The sequence below is a fragment of the Sebastes fasciatus genome, chromosome 1 (genome assembly GCF_043250625.1).
Source record: "Sebastes fasciatus isolate fSebFas1 chromosome 1, fSebFas1.pri, whole genome shotgun sequence".
Taxonomy (NCBI): domain Eukaryota; kingdom Metazoa; phylum Chordata; class Actinopteri; order Perciformes; family Sebastidae; genus Sebastes; species Sebastes fasciatus.
The window spans coordinates 17,119,529-17,140,906 of NC_133795.1; the positions used below are offsets into that span (position 1 = coordinate 17,119,529).

General features: G+C 38.4%; 2 protein-coding genes across 2 annotated transcripts; both read right to left on the bottom strand.

Moving 5' to 3' along the window:
* Nucleotides 1–2,131: 2,131 nt before the first annotated feature.
* Nucleotides 2,132–4,215, bottom strand: chchd4b (coiled-coil-helix-coiled-coil-helix domain containing 4b). The gene is made up of 3 exons (XM_074634207.1): nucleotides 4,071–4,215; nucleotides 2,738–2,836; nucleotides 2,132–2,622 (listed from the first exon to the last, which is right to left on the bottom strand). Exons 1-3 carry the CDS (start codon nucleotides 4,090–4,092, stop codon nucleotides 2,267–2,269), a joined length of 477 nt encoding a protein of 158 aa, XP_074490308.1. The 5' UTR covers nucleotides 4,093–4,215; the 3' UTR covers nucleotides 2,132–2,266.
* Nucleotides 4,216–5,423: 1,208 nt separating this feature from the next.
* Nucleotides 5,424–12,411, bottom strand: sec61a1a (SEC61 translocon subunit alpha 1a). The gene is made up of 12 exons (XM_074634180.1): nucleotides 12,280–12,411; nucleotides 11,505–11,572; nucleotides 11,333–11,398; nucleotides 10,352–10,430; nucleotides 10,133–10,264; nucleotides 9,930–10,039; nucleotides 8,678–8,831; nucleotides 8,406–8,566; nucleotides 8,115–8,312; nucleotides 7,810–8,001; nucleotides 7,644–7,720; nucleotides 5,424–6,575 (listed from the first exon to the last, which is right to left on the bottom strand). The coding sequence occupies exons 1-12, from the start codon at nucleotides 12,284–12,286 to the stop codon at nucleotides 6,389–6,391; spliced, it is 1,431 nt and encodes a 476-aa protein (XP_074490281.1). The 5' UTR covers nucleotides 12,287–12,411; the 3' UTR covers nucleotides 5,424–6,388.
* Nucleotides 12,412–21,378: the final 8,967 nt, after the last annotated feature.

The following is a 21,378-nucleotide window of genomic DNA, read 5'->3' on the forward strand; positions in this document are numbered from 1 at the left end:
CAGCCCCCTCTTTGTCGATTAGTCGACTAATCGGTCGTTTTGTTCTTAGTTGACTAAGATTTATTTAGTCGACTAGTCATTTATCATGCTGAATGACTTATTTCCAAGAAACTTATGAGCACATCTCCGGTAAACACAAGATTTAAAGTGGTGCTTTTGTGTGATTCTTTGTGGAGAAACTCAGTTTTACAGATTAAATCAACTAATCGATTAGTCAACAAAATCGTATGTTAGTCGACTACGAATGTCTTTGGTTGAGGACAGCCCTAACCTGATCTTTGCTGGTTCAAGTCACTGGCAGAGAGCAAACAACGTATTTGGAGAAGCTTTGCAGTATTTGCTTAATTCTGCTTGAATTAATTGAAACCAGATCAAATTCAAAGGAAATAACAATATTGGGAGCAAATAGTTTCTTGTGTATCTCGTTTATGGTTATTTCAAAGTTACCGTCTGCTGTAGCTGCTCATGAGCTCACACATTTGCTCTTTTTGACAGTGTAGACTTGCATCATGGTGATCACAGTATACGGTCATTAATGCAATGATATTAAACAATAATAATGTTGTGAGATATAATATTTTTTTATTATAAAACGTTCAACAATATTCACTTCAAGTCACTTTAAGTCAGTCCTGTGCTGCACACAAATTGTTCAGTTAAGTTCAGCCATTGAAAAGTTTTAAGTTAAGTTTATAAATTAGCAGAAGAAATGCAGTCCTATGGACTCAAGACTACACAGTAGAAATTAGTCTTCAGTACATTCTTCACACCTCTGTGAATTTAGCAACTTTATCTGTAACATTACTAATATAAACGTTGAGTTAAAGTTTAATATGAATATAAACTTTACATGAATGCACCTGTAAAACACGATATGTTGCACATCATTAGAAAATAGCACAGATACGAGAGAATGGAAACGAAAAGGTTATGAGCATAAAACATGTTTTTACTGTTATCTTACGGACTCAGACATTGTTATGGTAAATCACAGCGTGGGCACGTAGAACCATCTTGACTCGAGACAAAGATACACTGAAAAATACACTGAGGTGTGTAGTGTATATTAAGCTTGGTCCACTTGGCTCTTGATTGAATGAAAGATTCTTTAATCTGGTTCTGCCTGAACCCAAAGGCAGGATAAGATATTTTTTTCATTGATAGCATTGTATTAGTTTTATAAAAGTATAAGCCCATCTTATTCATAAATAAAATTTATGTTTTTTATCTACTCTGTAAACTACATGTCGTCTGTTCCCCGCCGAGGAAAGCGTATATATTCAATTAATATATAATATACATTTATGATTAATTTTAATATTTTTGGGGTTTCACGATGGCGCCCCCTGCTGGTTCATTGGAATACCTTTAGCTCTCCATCTATGTAGATGTAGAACTTGTTACAGCCAATCACATCGCATCATTTTGAAGCAGATTTCCATAAAGCAGTAGCCACAGACTTTGAGTAATAACCCACATTAGCATTCCTTCCTGTTGAGGTCTCCTTCTTATCCAACTTACAAACATGAACACACGTTGTTTTCCTGCACCATACCTTGTTGAATGAGCGACTAAACAAACATTAAATGGGCACTGCTAATGTCAGTTTGCAGGCTAGATGGACAAGCAGCTGGTCAGCTGCAGCATATATAAAACAGCAGGTAAACTTACACACAAATATCACTTCGGTCAGGTTAGATGCTGGTGTGTGGACTTTACTCCTCAATGCTAAAAATACACTGTCTGCAGGTTTGTTACCAGCCGCTTAAGCAACGCTTTTCCCCAAAAAACATTTCCCTCTCCCTTTTAATAAGAAAAACTATTAACAGTAACTGTGAAAAAAAAAACATGTTGATGTTATTTTTGGCTATCAATGACTAAATGTGATTTCAGTTGAACTTTAAAAGTGTTAAATCCCATATCCAGAGCATTCATATAGCAGCAAACAACTATTTGCTATGTAAAGATAGAGGAGTAATGTCTATCTGTGCAGAGAATTAAGTCACTCTCAGACTGTGTTTGTTGTAATCCAAGCTTCTCTGTGTTTTGTTTACGTAGGCAGTCTGACTGCGCGTGCATTTGAGTCCCATGTGTGTGAACTGGATAGCTAATAGCCACCGCTCTGCAGTGCGCTCATATGGCAGTTACAGCTGATAACGCCGTCCCGACTGACGGCGTTGTCGTGAAAGCGTAGAACCCAATCATATATATGCTCTGAATTTGGAATTTAGCACTTTTAAAGCCTTGTGGCTCTCGAGGCTCATCATTAGCTTTTCACTGAGCCCTCTGTGTTGGGTTGTGTCGTATCAGAGTCTTGCTCAGTGGCAGATGTTGAGTTTGCACCTGATGTTTCTGCAGATGCAATGTCCTGTGAGGTCTGGTCTGTTTCTGATAATTGTTCTTGTTGCACCTTCTCATCTTCTTGTGGATAGAGATCCGGGTAACGCTGCATACACTCCTGCATGGCCCTGAACTGCTCCAGGCACTCAGAGCCCTTCAATTCCTCTGTACTGTAGTGGAAACAGGAGAAGGCGTCCTTAAAATCCGTCCCACAGGGTCCACTGGCCATCCCACCCAGGCAGGGGCAGTTCCAGTTGATATCCCCACTGGGTAGAATCAGACCTAGGATGAGAGAGGAGGTTTAACTTCATTATGCGGGTAATAATTTAGCACTTTTTCAAACCTAACCCGAGCTATAATTAAACCTGACGACAGGTTTCTCTCTACTGCTCCTCACCTCGCTCCTCGTATGGGTCGTTGGGATCTTCCTCAACGAGCTCAGCACTGCTGGGAGTTGCATGATCCTCTTTGGTGACAAAGATGATTCGGTCCTTACCTGTTTGTAAAATGTGGAAGAACAACGCAAACAAATTGTCAGTGATAAATACTGTGTTACCTAATCCAAACCAAAGGCTGGCTATATTATATCTACAGCCTCTACCTAATTTAATATTCTGACATTAACAGAGTAATAACAGGTTCAACAGTTAAACAGTGTACTGTATGTTTCTCACTAGAGCCCGATAAATCATCCAGGCCGATATTTTTGGTCCATATTAGATTGTGACATCCTATGTCGGCCGATAAGTGACTAAATACTGAAGTTTGAGGGTAATCCAGAAACAATGTAGACTAAAGCTGAACGGTTTTGATAGAATATGATGATTAAAAACTGCTTTTTGTGAGGGGGTCACCAGCCCAAAAGAATAAAACCACTCGTTTAATATCCAACAATTCACTGTATTTTGTAAGCTTATCATATGTAGCTTGAATATGAATATGAAAATGAAATGAAAATGAATGTCCCGCTTCCCTTTTCCTGGAATTCACTGCAAGCTAAATTGAAACTGGGAAATCTGATTACTTTTGATGAATTTAACACATTAATGAAAGACCTAGAAGCAGAGTCTCTCTGGAGCTGTCTGTGTTTCTGAATATTTTCACTTTAATGTCGTCACACACTTGATTTTAATGTGTTTTGTATGATATTATGCTTTGTATTTATTTTGTATTTGTTTTATATAGTGCCGTCTGAAACTTTAATGTATGTTTAAATGCTGCTGTCTTGGCCAGGTCTCTCTTGCAAAAGAGATTCTTAATCTCAATGAGTACTACCTGGTTAAATAAAAGTTAAATAAAATAAATACATTAATCTGTAAAGTGTTATCTATAGTTAAATAAATGTAATGGAGTGGAAATCTAGTGGATTTAAAGTATAAAGCAGCAAGTACCTCAAAAAGGTACTTAATACCGTGACAGTGGAGATGTGTTCATGATGAAAACATCTTGACTTAGTGATGACAAGTACAACGACAATCATTTAATGACAAGACTCAAGGTGACTTTGTGTGAGAAGCATCAGCAGGTTGAGTCACTGTAGGAGAGCGAACAGTCTCATGATGTAACAGGTAGACATTTAACAATCTCTGGTTCTCATCGTAACAATAAGATAGTTATTACACTTTTAACAGCCTGGTACAACAACAACATGCATCTCTCATTCAGACTAACATCAACTTCAGGTTATCTTTAATAGATGAGGTTAGCAGAGCATAGATAACCTGTATTACCTTCCTCTCTGAATGAGCTCATCTCTTCAGATTAAACTCCTCTTTTTGGTTTACAGCAGCAGCTCCGAGGATAACGAGTCTTACTGACACACAACACAAGACATGAAGTCCAGCAGCAGCAGCTAGTTAGCTCGTTTCACAACTATCCTTGCTTGACTTGTGCATGGAGTCTTCTTCTTCTACTCCGGTTCTGTTTCCGGTAGCGCAGACACTCCGGGGCGCACTGCTGCCCCCAACAGGTCAACACATCACATGCACACATGTCTAACTCAATAGGTTTACTACTAAAGCTAAATAAAATAAATAAAATAAATAAAATAAATAAAATAAATAAAATAAATAAAATAAATAAAATAAAATAAATAAATAAAATAAATAAAATAAATAAAATAAATAAAATAAAATAAATAAATAAAATAAATAAAATAAATAAAATAAATAAAATAAATAAAATAAAAACGTATAACTGCTTACAACTACATTATAGTGTGTTTTGTAGTAGGACATGGTGTAGCTACTAATAGGGCTAGGCAATAAATACAGTTAAGTAACAATAAATATGATCCCCTTCATATAAGGATTGTGATTCATTATTTTGTGATCTACAATGTATGAGAATTCTAAATGAGTAAATCACCAAAGAGCCATTTTCACAATAAGATGAATGAGTTTATCCAACTTTTACTATTACAAATATCTTTGTATAGGATAGATTTTGTTATTATTATGGCAAAATTACTATTATCCTAATATCCTACCCCTAAAATGAAAAATTTATGTATATACATTTTTCATTTTATATATTTTGTATATACCCTATGTACCCTAAAATGAAACATACATGTTTCATTTTAGGGGTGGGATATTAGGATAAAAGTAATTTTGCCATAATAATAACAAAATCTAATCTATACAAAGATATTTGTTATAGTAAAAGTTGGATAAATTCATTCATCTTATTATGAAAATGGCTCTTTGGTGATTTATTCACTTAAAATTCTCATACATTGTAGATCACAAAATATGGAATCACAATCCTTATATGAAGGGAATCATATTTATTGTTATTATTATTAAATTGTATTTATTGCCTAGCCCTAATAGTAGCTACACCATGTCCTACTACAAAACACATTATATTGTAGTTGTAAGCAGATATAAGTGTTTCTTACTGTTTATGTCAACAGCTATAATTCCTCCGTGGGCATCCATAAGTGGCAGCTGATGTATAAAGATGATGGACGACTTAATAGTAATAATATAAATTATGTCTTCATAGGAGGTCATAATTATTGATAAATAGGTATAGATGACTGGGACACTTCAGACAAGTAGAAGAGTTACAATATTGAGCCTTTTTCCACAAAAAGGTTTTATTGAGAATGTTTTTCTATAAGTTTGTTCTGAAATGCATTTATTTTTTACATATTCCAAAGACTTTATTTTACACTTAAGACAAATTCAAAGTTAATCAATGCATGGCCTATGTACAGAAAAATCATCTTTTTTTTCAGGTGTGGAAAAGTGATTAATGCAAGTATGCTTAGAGCAAACAATTAAAAAAAACAGAACAAAAAAAAAACCTTTGAAAGTGGGAGAGGAAAATGAATGTGACATGTGAGTTAATACTGCAGTTCCCTGGGAATGCCATACATTAAAACAGCGACAGGTGGACCCCAATGTGAGCTCCACATCCTAGTCTTACCACACCCTGTTCTAATAACAGCTATAACATGGGGTCACAATCAGGAAAATGACAGTACTGGACTCGAGTTTGACAGTTCGGCTTCTGTTCCACACCTTCACATAATTGGCAGGTTGACAGAAAAATAAAATAAAGCTGAAAGTAAAAGTATAAACTAAGATAACACCAAGCAGAACATCAAGTGCATGTATGCACACAGCAGGCAGTTGAACTCCGTCATCCCTGTTGAGTATGCCTGCATACTGAAGCGCTCTATTGTCAGTCTGAAAAAAAGGACCCAACTCCCGCTGGAGGACTTCATGTCATACACAGAGGAAGCCTTTAAATTAATCTTGGGGAGCTATAATCTCGAGTCAGTTAGAAAAATCTGATGAAGTACAACTGAAATGTTGGTCTTTGTGTTACTTTGGAAGATACGAGGTGGGAGCGACAAGCTGTGTAGCCCCACCGCCTTGCAAGGTCCCATTTCAGCTGAGATTCCTGAAGATTCCTCAGTCGTCCTGAAAGTGGAGAGCTGACGATGCAGGAGCTTCACAAAGATGTAAAATAAATGCAAAGTTGGTGATCCTAATAAAAGTTGGTAGAAGTTGGGAGGATGTTGTTGTTGTTGTTTCTAGAAGAGCAGAGCCCCCATGCTGCCTACTTCACTTTGTTCTTTCACAAAGATCTCAAAGTACTGGTAGATGATGGTGACAGCAAGTAGGATACCGGTGCCCGAACCAATAGCTCCGAGGAAGTCAGCCATTACTGATAAACCACCGATACACAGTCCACCGAAGGCAGCAGCAGTAGGAATGTACCTGGAACACAAAACAGGGAGATTGAGATGAATATTAAGCACTTCAATATTAAATATTAAGCATCTAATTCGGCTCTGATTGGTTGTTTTCCTCCGGTCTGTGAAATCTTGCAGATGCCATTAGGAGCACCGGAGGACACAGAGACACATGATTTTTTTCAGATTACCTGTCTCATGCACTACTGTCAGGATATAGTGACCGTTTTATAAAAATAACCTTTTTTTTAAATCATATTTGCTCCATTTCCACCCACTGCAGCTTTAAGAACAACATGGATCAGAGATTTGTGGCTGTGTTTTAGTTGTTAAAAATACATTCATCCTCATAATTATTTTGTATCTACAGTATATTTCACATACAGTGCCTCTTAGCAGGAGGAGAACGCTCACTTTTCTTCTACTACTTGAAAGACTAACCAGCAAAGAAGACACACTAGACTAGCCGCGTATTTTTAGCGAAGCAGAGCAGAGCAGAGAGCCACTTCTGGGACGCTTCTGAAACACGCTGCAGCACATCTGGTGGAATCACAAGCATCGTTTAGAGTGGCTGTGATCAGCTCCGGCGGCCACATCGCAGCTGAAACATGGCGCAGCTGCACCCTGTGTCAAACCATCTTCATAAATAGCCCGGTTTTCCAGCTATTCATACTAGACTCACCACATGGTGTGCAGTGTTTCACTTGATGTTGCCCAAATAAAATTCAGAATCTCAACAAAAGACACTGGTGTCTAAAAGCCGTATTGACAGGAAAGAGTCAGAGGAGAAAATGGTAAAATCAGCGGGGGCAGTGTGGGCATCAAAGACAGACAGAGGGAACCTGGCAGCCATGGCCGCCGGGGAAATCCCTGCCCTGGTCGCACTGCTGAAGTGGTTACACGTGGCAATAAAGGAAGGTAAGGTGAAAAATGATGACAATGTGTTGCTTTGATTATAAGATGGGAGTTATTTGCTTGTCAGTGTGAAAAACATTAGATAATGTAAATTCATAAGGAGGGCTTATAATTATTCTAACTGATAAAGGTTTGTGCGGCTGATGAGGAATGTAAAAGAAAAGGTTTTTGATTTTACCTGTTCAGTTCATGAACCATTGAGGTTTCTCTGTGTCCCCTCATCACCATCTGCTGCTCCTTCAGCTGTTTCGCCACCTGGATAAAAGTGAAGAGCAGAGCTTTAAAACACAGTCTATTTGAAATAAACCCATAACACCGCCTGCCCGAAAGTGGCTACAACTTACATCTTTCGCGGAGGAGCCTGAGACTTCAATCCAGGTCTTGGAGAAGAAGGCACATGATCCGAGCATGAAGACGATGTAGATGGCTGCATGGACAGGGTCATCGAGAACAGAGCCAAATGACTCCGGCGGAGAGAGGTAGTAACAGAGTCCACCTACCGGGTAGGCCCGGGCTGGACCACCTGACGTTGCGTCCTACAAAGAATACAAGATTTAAAAAGGGTAGAAAAATGTTCTAGCAGCTGGGGTCATTCTTAGACTAAAGCTCAATAAACTGAACAGAAAGGAGTAATTAAATATATACTTACAGACCAAGTACCAAGCAGATTAACCAGGAAGTTGCCACTGAAGCGTGTGGAAAGCATCTGTGAGATAACGTACAAGTTGGAGACCAAGGCAGACTGCAGGATGATGGGGATGTTGGAGGTGTAGAAGAGCTTGATGGGGTAGGTGTTGTACTGGCCACGGTAGCGAGCCGACTTGATAGGCAGATCAACCCTGAAGCCCTGTGAGAAAAGCAGAATGTGTGAGCAATTAAAAACTGTTTACATTTTTTAATTTTGAGAAAAGTTGCATGTTAAGAAAGGCCAGAAACTCACCTGAAAGTATATCACTACAGCAAAGACGAATACTGTGGCGATGAGGTTCATGAGGTTGGGCAGGTTCTGTCTGTAGAAGGCCTCTCTCAAAGCGCGTACTTTGTCGGTACGAGTGGCAATCAGATGGAAAAGAGCAATGATTGCTCCCTCAAACTCTGTACCTAGAACCGGAAAAAGTCACAAGTATGAGACACAGTCCTGCGTAGTGCAGGGGACTTACATCTACTATGACTCAAAATCACATATTCACCGAACACTTTGTGGTTTCTTACCTCTTCCGGTGTTCACAGTGGTGGGGCTGAAGGCCTTCCAGACGATCGTCTCACAGATGTTGGTAGCAATGAAGAGCGAGATCCCTGAGCCAAGACCGTAGCCCTTTTGGAGCAACTCGTCCAGCAGCAGTACGATCAGTCCAGCAACGAACAACTGTGGAAGAACACAACAGATTCAGTCAGCTGAAAAAGCACAGAAGCACTCATATGAAAATGTTTCACTTTGTAATGAATTCATATTTCTTTGGAGAGTCTTAGGGCCTGTGTCTATATAGCATTTTTTCTGATCGCAAATTTTTTTTTTCTATTTTCTGAGCGCTCTGCTCTCTGGAAATCTCTGAATCTTTCAGAAAAGCGCTGGCCACGTCACCGTCGCTTCTTTTCAGACAGAACTTTATGAAATGTCAGACAGACATTATCATAACAAAGACAGAAAAGCTCATTTATGGGTGCAGATCGGCCGGACACTGAACGTTGCTGGTGAGTGTCGTGCTTTTGTCATCATACTCGTTGTAAGCTGTACAGTCAACCCTCTGTTAATGTAGCTTTAAGTTAATTACCATGAGTCAGCACCAAATAGATAATAAAAAGCAAAGGGGCGATGCTAGTCCATCACACAACAGTGGTTAGAGTGATGATATGTTATCAAGAGCGCTTGGAGGGCTTTTTTGATGAAATGCTAAGACTGTTCAAAGGTAACTATGTACAATCTTCACGGACCCATTATACTGTATATAGTCAGTTACTAATGAGGAACTTTTATATTTTGGCGGTCCCCAGAGTCCCTTTGGAAAACCACTCATTTTACTGCAGCAGGGTCTGACTGTCTGCCCGTGCCTTCCTGGTTGCGGTTCTCCTGTGCCTCCCTTCCCTCCAGCGGGCCCAAAAATACGGCCATGGCCTCCAGCAGCGTGGTGTTGGCTCTGAGCGGGGACCGGCAGGGCAGCAAGGCGAAGCTCTGCTCCTGGCCTGAGTAGGAGCCGCCGCTGCCGGGCGTAGAACTCTCCACCTGCCGCCGACTGCAGGCCGCTGCACTGGAGTTCTGAGCTGAAGGAGTTTCTGGTGAACCTGCATGACTTTGTCTGATTTTGTTCCTTTGTTTATATTATCTCTGATTCGAGCCGCCCTGACATATGTTGAAGTATGTTTCTTTTTGTCAAGCTTGTCCAACCTAGCGACGGTGACTAAGGGGGGCGGGACTTAGGATCGGTCAATTTGTTATAATAAATTTGAAGAAAATTCCTGTTCTCACCTGAATGATGATGAGCAGACAGATTCCTGCACCCATCTCAGAGGGATCTCCATACATGCCGGTCATCACATATACGATGGCCTGGCCGATGGTGATGATCATTCCAAACACTGAAAAACATCAACAGGGGTTAGACAATCTATAGACATACTTATAAATTCTAACCATATGTTCTTAAATCACCACCTGATGAGTTTACTTACATTTCTGAGCTCCATTGAAGAGGGCTCTGTCCTTTGGTGTGTCTCCAACCTCAATGATCTTTGCTCCAGCGAGCAGCTGCATGATCAGGCCTGAGGTGACGATAGGCGAGATACCCAGCTCCATCAGGGTACCTGGAGGGAGATATTCAAGTTAGGATACACCAGCAAGAGAGCAGACACACATTCAATCTTTTATTCTGTTATTGGCTGGAAAGATACCTCTGTTTGAGGCCAGAATGACTCTCATCCAGTAGAAGGGATCTGCAGAGTCTGAAGACATGATGCCAAAGAGGGGGATCTGCAAGAAAACAGTGTGAGACAATTAGATTTTTTCAGTTATGCACAAGTTTAAAATTGCTTCTATGAGCCTTTCATTCACAGTTTGGATAGTTTGACAATTGTCAGGACACACATATTCCTAAATAGACAACATACTCATAGCGCGCAGTGCTATGAGTATGCAGGTGCTCAAGTATGCCGTGATTTTTCGATTAATCGACAGATCAATCAGCAGAAAATGAATCAATGAAAATTTTTATTGGTTTAATAAGCCTCTTGAAGCTGAGAGCAAATTCTCATTTTACAGCTAAACAGCAGTTTAGCACCCACACTCAGGTTCCCCCTCAGGTTAACACTGTTATCTCTGTCAGCACTGTTGACGTTGTTTGCACCGTTAGTGCTGTCAGCACCTTTAGTTGCTAGACGCCAGCACAGCCATCGCCACGTTGAGGCAATAGAAATGCTCTCAATTTTGTGTTTAGCACCTTTACATTTTTTATTTAAAAGCACCAGGTACTCTGTTGTTGCAGGGATTAGTTGTGATGGGCAGTTATCAAATTTCTTGACATTTCTTGTACAAAATAATCAAAAACAATTGATAGTATATCAATATCTAATATATATCAGCTTTCAGTTAAGTGCAAAATGTTACTACAGTTCTATCACACCAAAAAGTCTTTTTGACAGGTGTGTTGGATTAAAAAAAAAATGCTGCACACAGCGACCAGGTGTACTCAACCTCTACCTTTGATGAAGGTCATTGAAGAAACTGATGAAATCAAATCTGACCAAATTGTCATTAATCAAGTCAGTGAGTGAAAATGATCGTAGTGCGCAAGATCAAAAGTGTTACAAATCAAATCATATTGATTGCACTTCCAATTAGAGTAATTTTGAACAGTAATTAATTGTGGCACTTACCTGGCAACAAACGAGGAAGATGAAGAGAGTGATGGCAGTCCATAGTACCTTCTCTCTGAACTGGATCTGTTGGACAATCACATTATTAAAAAAAAGGTTTATAATAAATATCTTAAAGCAACACCAAGGTGTGTTTTTTTATTGCCAAAATGCAAAATGTACTAAAACATACCTTTCGTTCAGGTTTTTGGATCTCTGGCAGCACTGCACAGAAAGGCTTTATCACCTCCAGGAATTTGACTGTAAACAGAATAAAACATGATATTAATGTGAGTAAACTAGGAGTATTAATGTGAGTAAACTAGGAGTATTAATGTGAGTAAACTAGGAGTATTAATGTGAGTAAACTAGGAGTATTAATGTGAGTAAACTAGGAGTAGTAGCTGGTCACCAAGGGGACGTGGCAGTGAATGGTGGGCGGACCAAAGACAATAACCTCTACTAAACACATTTTACATGTCAAATAAAACATTTTGTTTCTAAATATACATCCCTAGATCTTTACACTATCATTACGACGTGTTTCCTATCATTAGGCAGCTGGTTTGAGAGCAGCAGAGTGAAGGAGACACCGGTCGGTGTTATGCGTCGTCATCACTAGACTGTCAATGTCTTTGAATGAGTGGCTAGCTGGAGTTAGCTTAGCAACATGTTTCCTCCCGACAAAAAACACTTAAACGCCTCTACAGTCTCACTACAACCACGGAATACAGTTTATAAACACACTAACTAACTGTTTAACTGAATACACCCACAATTTATCCACACAAAATCGCACAATAGTAGAAAAGCAGATGCCAACTAGCTAGCTGTAGCGTGCTAACAGTGCTAGTGCTAAACCGTTAGCTTCGCGTGGTAAGTGGAGCTGAACCTGTGAGACTGTGTTCAGGGTGAAGATACTCACACTGTGTTTACATTAAGTCTACTATCACTAAAGTCATACTCACTGCCCATGATGTCCTATCGGTCCACCGTACGTGTTGCTTCGCTGTGTTAATGTGACCAACCTCACTACTGACTGACTGAGCCACCGGGAGGAGGAGGAAGAGGAGGAGGCAGAGGAGGAGGAGGAGGAGAAACTTTAGAGACACGTCACCACTACAGACACGAAGAGAAACCATTTAAAGGACCAGACGCGCTTTTATTTTGAAAAGCCAGATAAGAGAGATATAGTACATGCAGTCAATTTGGATGATAATAATAATAATAATAATAATAATAATAATAATAATAATAATAATAATAATAATAATAATAATGACATTGATAATAATAAATATAGTAATAATAATAATAATAATAATAATAATGACATTGATAATAACAATGATGATAATAATAATAATAATAATAATAACAATAATAATAATAATGACATTGATAATAATAAATATAGTAATAATAATAATAATAGTAATAATAACAATGATGATAATAATAATAATAATGATAATAGTAATAATAATAATACATTATTGTACATTATTATTATTATTATTATTAGTAGTAGTAGTATTATTGGTATTATGTTATATCTTTAACTTGTATATTTCATTTTTATTTACCATACTTTATTTTTTCCCTTTTTTCGAGGTTGTTTTCATATATGCAATTTACAGTTATATTTTGAAAACCCAGATAAGAGTATAGCACATGCAGCCAATTGTATTGGCTAATAAGAAGAAGAAGAAGAAGAAGAAGAAGAAGAAGAAAAATACATTATTGTACATTTGTATTATTATTGGTATTATGTTATATCTTTAACTTGTGTATTTCATTTTTATTTTTTAACTTTATTTTTTCGAGGTTGTTTTCATATATGCAATTTACAGTTTTATTTTGAAAACCCAGATAAGAGTATAGCACATGCAGTCAATTTTATTGGCTAATAATAATAAAAATAATAATAATAATAATAAGTAGTAGAAGAAGAAGAAGAAGAAGAAGAAGAAGAAGAAGAAGAAGAAGAAGAATACTACATTATCGTACATTTTTATTATTATTGTTATTATGTTATATCTTTAACTTGTATATTTCATTTTTATTTTTCATACTTAATTTTTTCCCTTTTTTCGAGGTTGTTTTCATATATGCAATTTACAGTTCGTAATTACAATAGTTTATAAAAAAAATTTAAGTAGTTGAGCTTAGAGACAAACACAATAAGTATACTAGGGAAAACAACTTCAGCATTCAAAATTGAAATAAAATTAAGAAAATACTAAAAAAATAAAAAATACTAAAAGAAATAATATTAATACAAAGAAAATAAAGTAATAATAATAATAATAATAAATTAAATAAACAAATAAGTTAATAGAAAAGGGAGGGGGGGTGTATTTCATTTAGAAGTTACATTAAATATCTTACATGTGAAATTTCTATTTCATGTCATCATCTTGTCATTGTTGTTTGTTAATATGTTGACTTTTAGTTGTGTGGGAAAAAAAGATTTAAACAGGGATATAATGCCATGATTAATGGAAAATAAGATGGAAAATAAAACACTTGATAAAATTAAATAAAAATAAGATAAAAAATAAGATGAAATACCATGCAGAACATAAGATAGAAAATAAAACCCACTAAATAATAATAATAATAATACATTCTTATACATTATTATCCTTATTATTGATGTTATGTTTATACCTTCAACTTATGTATTCATTTATAAGTTACCTTAAATATCTTACATGTGAAGTTTCTATTACATGTCATCACCTTGTCATTTTTGTCAGTTTGTTAATGTGTTGAATTTAAGTTGTGTGGGAAAAAAAGATTTAAACAGTGATATAATGCCATGATTAATGGAAAATAAGATGGAAAATAAAACACTTGATAAAATGAAATAAAACAAAAAGATGAAATACAATGCATAACATAAGATGGAGAATAAAACCCACTGAATAATAATAATAATAATATGTTCTTATATACAGTCTATGGTTTTAATGTTTCCGTATTTTAGTTTATTTTGCTGATAATAGGCTTCTTGTTTACTTTCACTCGAATGCAGTACCTGAATCAGATTTTTTTTACACTGTATTCCTACTTTTGCTTCCAGTAACGGAGGATATGACGACTCCTTTCTCCACTGTTGACAGAATTACGTTTAAAGGGAAAGAAACAAGTAGCTGTATGTTTCCACGTAGTAATTATCCCTTTAAGAAGCTATATTTTTGGCTTCAGGCAGCAAATCTACTGTGACCAGCAGACATTTACTATTCCACTGTTCCTCCCTGCATGAACACATGCAGGCCTCCACCAGAGAGCAGCAGTTGACTGAAAATGATCTATGATCCAGTCCAGGAAATGCAGACTGGTGAAGACACTCTGAGACAATTTGCTTCTCTCAAACCAGCCTGACTGTCAACAAAGTCAGAGCCACACACCATGAAGGGTTTGACAAAATAACAGGAACACTTCACTGTAACACTTCGCTGTAAATGTCAATAAATGCCATGCAATACGTCTTGTATTTGTGAATATTATCATGTTAAATTATTGTGTTTGAGAGATACTGATTGGTGTCAAATAATAGTAAGAGTGATAGGAAACACCATAAACTTGCACCAACACTCGAAGGAGCCCCAGGCAGCAGTATGGTTAGTGCACAGAGAAAGGTTAACTGAGAACAATGATGCAACTGAGGCCTCAATGTATCTCTGAGTCATGTTAGTTGAAATAAATGTATGTGGAGGTTTGCTTCTATCTTTCTTTCAAGAATGCAGTAGGCTAAATGATGGCGGAGTATCAGTCAACAGGACGTCGTAAAAAGTTGGTGAAGCATTTCTCACATAGTTGAAAGAGGAGGACGGCACACACAGTGTAGCAGAGAAAGAGCTCTCAGTATTTCAGAGCCCTTCCTGATAACAGAGTGCCCCATAGTGTTGGGGCACAAGGGAACAGATAAGGGAGAGGCTGGCTCTTCATTCGGTTCTTACACTGCAGGACAACAGGTGTACTGAGGTCAGTGTACAAGTCTCTGCATCTTCTACAGAAACTCACTCATGCCCAGTGGTGGAAGAAGTATTCAGATCCTATACTTAAGTAAAAGTAGCAGAACCACAATGTAAAAATACGCCACTACAAGTAAAAATCCTGCATTCAAAACCTTACTTAAGTAAAAGTATGCACGTATTATCAACAGAATTTAGTTAAGTATTTTCTTTTAGTATCAAAAGTAAAAGTATGCAGAAAAAAATTTCAGCATTAGTGTTAAATTTAAGTACTTCTTATACTGTTGCGATAGATAGATAGATCGATAAATACTAAAAAAAACCAACTCTCACCATGTCACAGCAGCAGTACACGAACGAACACACTGAACAAAGAATAGTGCAAAGAAACAGATGTCAAAAACACAAGCACTAACATAAGAGTTAAAAGTAAAAAAATATGCACTTTAAATATGTGCGTGCATACAATGTACACATTGTTGTAGGGTGTGCAAAGGAACTACATGGATAATAACAGACATACAGTACTACAGGAGTCTCTGGTCATCACCAGACTGTATGAGTAAAATGGCATCTGCAATTAAAGCAAGACTCAAAACAAAAGTCTAAATGACACCAAAAAAGGTAAATCTATACATAGTTTGGTAGGTAAAGATGTTACATGCAATTTTTTTTGTAAAAAAAAAAAGTAATGCTCATTGACTTTCTTGCTGAGAGTTAGATGAGAAGATTGATAGGAAGCTCCGGCCAGCAGCCAGTTAGCTTAGCACAACAATGAGTGGAAACACAACTGGCCTGGCTCTGCTGGCAACCAGTGGACATCCCAGGAAGTAAGAGCTCCCAGCCAAGCAATAGCCCGTTACATAACCTCCTGTTTTTGAACAGATAAACAAAGAAGATAAAATGAGTTGATTAGTGGGCTTTAGAGGTGTTTTCTAGCTGCTTGGCTCCAGCTTCATACTGAACAGAAAGACATAAAAGTGCATAGTATAAATCATGTCAAACTTTTCCTGTAAGCTGTCATTGTAATTTTTCTCTTTTATTGGGCCTAAGATTTCCGACTACTTATTTAGAAAAACACAAGAATTAACTCATATAATGGTACACATACATGTAGGTTACTGTGTAAAAGTAGAACTTGTATGTTGACTTTATCCAACGGTGTGGTGGTACAGTAATATTCACTTGGATATTGAACTGAATTGACTCACACTTACAGTATTTATCGGTCTAAATCAATAGACGTCTCATATTTTTCCACAATCTCTAAACTTTAAGTAATGCCAGCATTAATGACAGACACATTTGTGTGTAACTCAAGCTTATACACTCTTAAATTAATATTCCTCTTTGCCAGTGTGGACACAGACACATACAAATGTTACTTGGCAGCTGCGTTACATAAGAGTCCTCGCTGAAGGAAAGTTGAATTCCTTTTAACTTGTTCTCTTACTCCCCTGCTGTTTTTTCTTCTCACATTCATCTCATTCATTGTTTTGTCCCGGAGAGTTCACTGATGCAAGAGACGAGTGTTTCACTCTCTTGTTATCTACCACCAGTTAACACTCTCCATTGAAACCACACAGTCCCTCTCTGTTCCCATTAGTGAGATCGAAAGGCCCACAGTCGCCTCTAATTTGTTTTGTGTGTCTTTGAATTGTTTTGTTTACGGCACATCCATGGTAGATTACTGGGAGTCTGACGTAGGATGGCAGACGTCAGGGGGCCACAATCTGATGTTTACAGTGACAGGACAATACTATGTTCTCTGCCTCCTCCATGAGGTTCTTGGAGGCGAGTGGGGGGAACAGTGGATACACAAGGCACAAGGGTGGGAGTAAAGAGTCACAAGATCGCCATGAGACCGAGCACAGTGAGTCACTCCCCGCTCAGCTGTCTTACCCGCTTCTCCTGTTCTCTGTCCGACGCCACTCTGGAAACACTGTACAACACTGGTTAGTCAAGAGAAGCTTGTTTACACCTCTGAACCTCTACATCTGCGTCTCTCTATCCCCTCTTATAAATCCTTTTTTCATTATAAAGTGGATTATTTGCGTTCACTGTTGACCGCTCTAATGTCTGAGCCTTCGCTGCTTTGATTCAGCGGGTCGTCTCTGTGGTAAACAGCTGCTCTGATCTCTTGGCGACCCACAGACGGCTGATATATACTCCGCCACAACATGCCTACAGTATATCTGCTGTACGAGAGGTCAAGGGTTAAAGTCGGTTTAACTGGTGGATTTAATTGTGATCCAGCAGACTGAAGAACATTGTGTCCTCGACCTCATGCACCAGGTTACGTAAACATGATCATCTACAGATCAAGTAACTCCTCCCTGCAGACATTTTCTCACACGGCATTAGAGGGTTAATGAGGGACGCCTCGGCTCTTCAGCTTTACAGTTATGTCATTTATAACCAAATCTGTAGGATTAGAGAGCCAAACACAGTCTACAACCACGCTACCGGTTCTGTGACACTGTGTTTACTGTAGGCTTTGAGCTAAATGCGAACGTCCTCATGTTAAAGCTGCTCACCTTGGCAATGTTTGCATGCCGATGTTTAGCACGTATGATGTTTACCATGTTCACCGTCTTAGTTTTGCATGTTAGCATGCTAACTTTTAGCTCTAAACACAAGGCACAGTCCTCTGAGACTGATGGAAATGTCATTAGTTTGGCAGGTTTTTGACCATAAACCAAAGTATTGGGCAAATTCAATTTTCACCTGATGAAGGCACTAGATGGAAAGTCAGTCACTAAAGTTACTACATCCTCAGGGGTACAAAATTTCATGTAAATCCATCGAAGTTGTTGAGATATCTCACTGAAAAACAACCTGCTGTTCGCACTAGAGGAAAATTCAGGGGATCACAAAAGTCAGTAAGACATACAGAGAAGCGAAGTGTCTCCCCGTCCGGTGGACCACCATGGGACCTTGTTTCAGAAAAAATATGAACAAAAGTTAACGGCGAGTGCCAATATTTTTTGATCCCATTTGAATTGTGCCGTGAATCACACATATGATGTTTGTCAATTTAAAAGATAATTTTGCAAGTCAAGAAAGTTGCAGTTTGTTGTAAAACTGTTGAAGTATCAGACTGTGAAAACACATAATTAGAAAGACTACAAACCCAAAAGTTGCGTAAATGACGTCTCTCTCTCTGAAGCTACGATGCCTGTGTGTTTCCTTCTGGGATGTACTCACACCAGCAACGAGTCTCGCTCGTTCTTTTGCTTCCCGGCTGTTAAAAAGACCAGGAGTCTCTGGATAAAACACATCAGGTAAAGTAACGTTTCATCTGTGTATGGAATATAGCTAAGTTAGATGGCTAGCTAGTGTTGGTGACGTGTGTTGTGCAAGACGAGAGATGTAGTTCACTGAGCGGTTTCACACAAAACTAAACGATACAACGACAAACCTACGACAAACTGAGACTTTCTTGACTTGCAAAATTAAGTATTAAATTGACAAACATCATATGTGTGATTTATGGGGCAATTCAAACCGAATCAAAAAAATATTTGTCTCTCGCCGTTGACTACCGTACAGATTTTTTCCGAAATATGGTCCCATGGTGGTCCACCGGAAGGAGAGGGACTTCTCCTCTCTATAATCTGGGAACGATGAATGTCTGCACAAAATTTCGTAGCAATCATCTAATAGTTGTTTAGATATCTTAGTCTGGACCAAAGTGAGACATTCCCATCCCCAGAGCCACACTGCTAGCAATGCCCAAAACAGGTGTCACTGTCCATACAGACTGTTTCAATGGAGATGCATTGCTAGGCAACAGTTTGGGTCCATGTTTATGTCAGTTGATGTCATTCACGCACTGCAACAGGAAATAGACACATTTGGACTGTTTACGTAACAACAGTGAGATGGTCTATAGACTGCCGCTAGTCCTGCTCAGTTTACAGAGAGACAGAGCTGGAAGGAGAGAGGTGATACAGAAAAAACAAGTGGCGCGTGCGATGTCTAAATTGGAGATAAAGCTTTGTTAATAATCACACCGTCATATCCCAGAGGTGTAAAGCGAGGAGGCGTTTGCTGTGTAAGCTTTTGTCATCATGCTTAATCTCACACTACCAGCAGCTGTGCACAGTGCAGCTTCAATGCAACTGTCTTATGTAACCGGTTTAAAGGTTCTCTCTCTCTGACCTCTATGCTCTTAATGCCAACACAGCCATAACAGACAAATTACCCCAGCGGAGATCTCTTGTTTTAACTAAATGAATTAAAATGACCAGTTGTTCATTGATGATAACGTTAGATTAATCGCATAATTGTCCATAGTTAATCACGATTAATCGCAAATTAATCGCACACTTTTTATCTGTTCAAAATGTACCTTAAAGGGAGAGTTGTCAAGTATTAAATACTCTTATCAATATGGGAGTGGGCAAATATGCTTTATGTAAATGTACAGTATGTAAACATATATTATTGAAAATCAATTAACAACACAAAACAATGACAAATATTGTCCAGAAACCCTCACAGGTACTGCATTTAGCATAACAAATATGCCCAAATCATAACATGGCTAACTGCAGCCCAACAGGCAACAACAGCTGTCAGTGTGTCAGTGTGCTGACTTGACTATGACTTGCCTCAAACTGCATGTAATTATCATAAACTGGGCATGTCTGTAAAGGGGAGACTTGTTGGTACCCATAGAACCCATTTTCATTCACATATCTTGAAGTCAGAGGTCAAGGGACCCCTTTCTTTCCTCGGCAAAAATGTGCGTATACGTTTGGAGCATTATTTAACCTCCTTCAGGACAAGCTAGTATGACATGGTACCTATGGATTTATTAGATTTTCTAGTTTCATATGATGCCAGCATCTTCCCTCTAGCTTTAATACTGAGCCCGCTACAACCTAAAAATTGCAAGTTGCGTTAATGCGTTAAAGAAATTAGAGCCGTTTATACGAATTTGTGTTAACGCGTTATTATGACGTTGATATGAGACAACAGCTAAACCTTAGTTATTGCAAAACTTAAATAAATACAGCTTTTGACAACCAAGAGAAGTGTACAATTCTATCTGAACAGAAAAGATGAAATATCTAAAGCAGCACTTGAAACAACACACAACGAAGACATGCTTTGTCTTATAAAAGCAAGACAACCTGCTGAAAATAAATCCTCTGAGAGAGATAAACGAGCCAACATGACAGGAAACCATTGTCAGCGTTCAATGCCCTTATTATAGTAATTAAAAGGTATTCAGCTACAGAGGACTTTTCATTGAAACATCCTGCCTACACCTCCTCCACCCACACACTGACACACTCACTCATTATAATCCATCTACAGGCACTGCAATTACTTCAGGGAAAGAGTCACGGCAGTTATGAAGTGGAAAATGTATGTGAGGAGGATTAATAAAGAGCAGAGAAACCAAAACAATCCCACTGACAGAAGAATGTGGTGCGAGTGACAAGCCACATGACCCTTCAAGGGTTAACCGCCCTTAACCAGACTGCAATCATCAGGCTTAATCCAGATTATTCCAGACTACGAAGCGTACACTCATAGCGTTCCCGGCCTGTCTTGTCCTGTCTGGGCTATTTTAAGCACACGTACTCGCACACTTCTCTGCGGTTGCTGCAGGGAGAATGAGTGTTCTGTGATGTGGGTACAAATATCTTTCCACATCTCGTTGGGTGGTTTGACTGGCCGAGAAAGGGCTCACATGCTCGCACGCTTACTCACGCTCATATAAAGTGCTCACAAATATCATCAAAGTTGATGATGTGTCTCCCTGTGAGTTTAACACGTGCTAGAATCAGAATCAAAGCGAGTGTGTCGACATCACACACATCACTATTCTTTTACTCCGGATAACTCTTACAGCCTCTCTGACCTTGTGTTGACGGACTTGAATGTGATTTACTACATCTAACTGGCTATTTAACTACCAATTAGAACATTTGGGGTCTTCAAATGGGGTCGTATTTACCGTGTTCACGAGATGAGTCCATATGAACGCCCCCCTCTTGTGGCATTAACAACCTCGTAAGTGGAAAGCTCTGAGTTCACGACCTGTGACGTGTTTGTTGACGTCAGAAA

Bases quoted from the DNA above. Each gene is read 5' to 3' on its own strand.
- sec61a1a (XM_074634180.1), bottom strand. The intron at 10,265-10,351 runs GTATCTTTCCAG...ATCTCCCTCCAG, and splicing joins CATTCTGGCCTCAAACAGAG to GTACCCTGATGGAGCTGGGT. The intron at 8,313-8,405 runs GTGAGTTTCTGG...CTTTTCTCACAG, and splicing joins CTGTAGTGATATACTTTCAG to GGCTTCAGGGTTGATCTGCC.
- chchd4b (XM_074634207.1), bottom strand. From the start codon at position 4,092: ATGAGCTCATTCAGAGAGGAAG. The intron at 2,837-4,070 runs GTAATACAGGTT...TTTTACAAACAG, and splicing joins GAGCTCATTCAGAGAGGAAG to GTAAGGACCGAATCATCTTT. The intron at 2,623-2,737 runs GTGAGGAGCAGT...CTCTCATCCTAG, and splicing joins CGACCCATACGAGGAGCGAG to GTCTGATTCTACCCAGTGGG.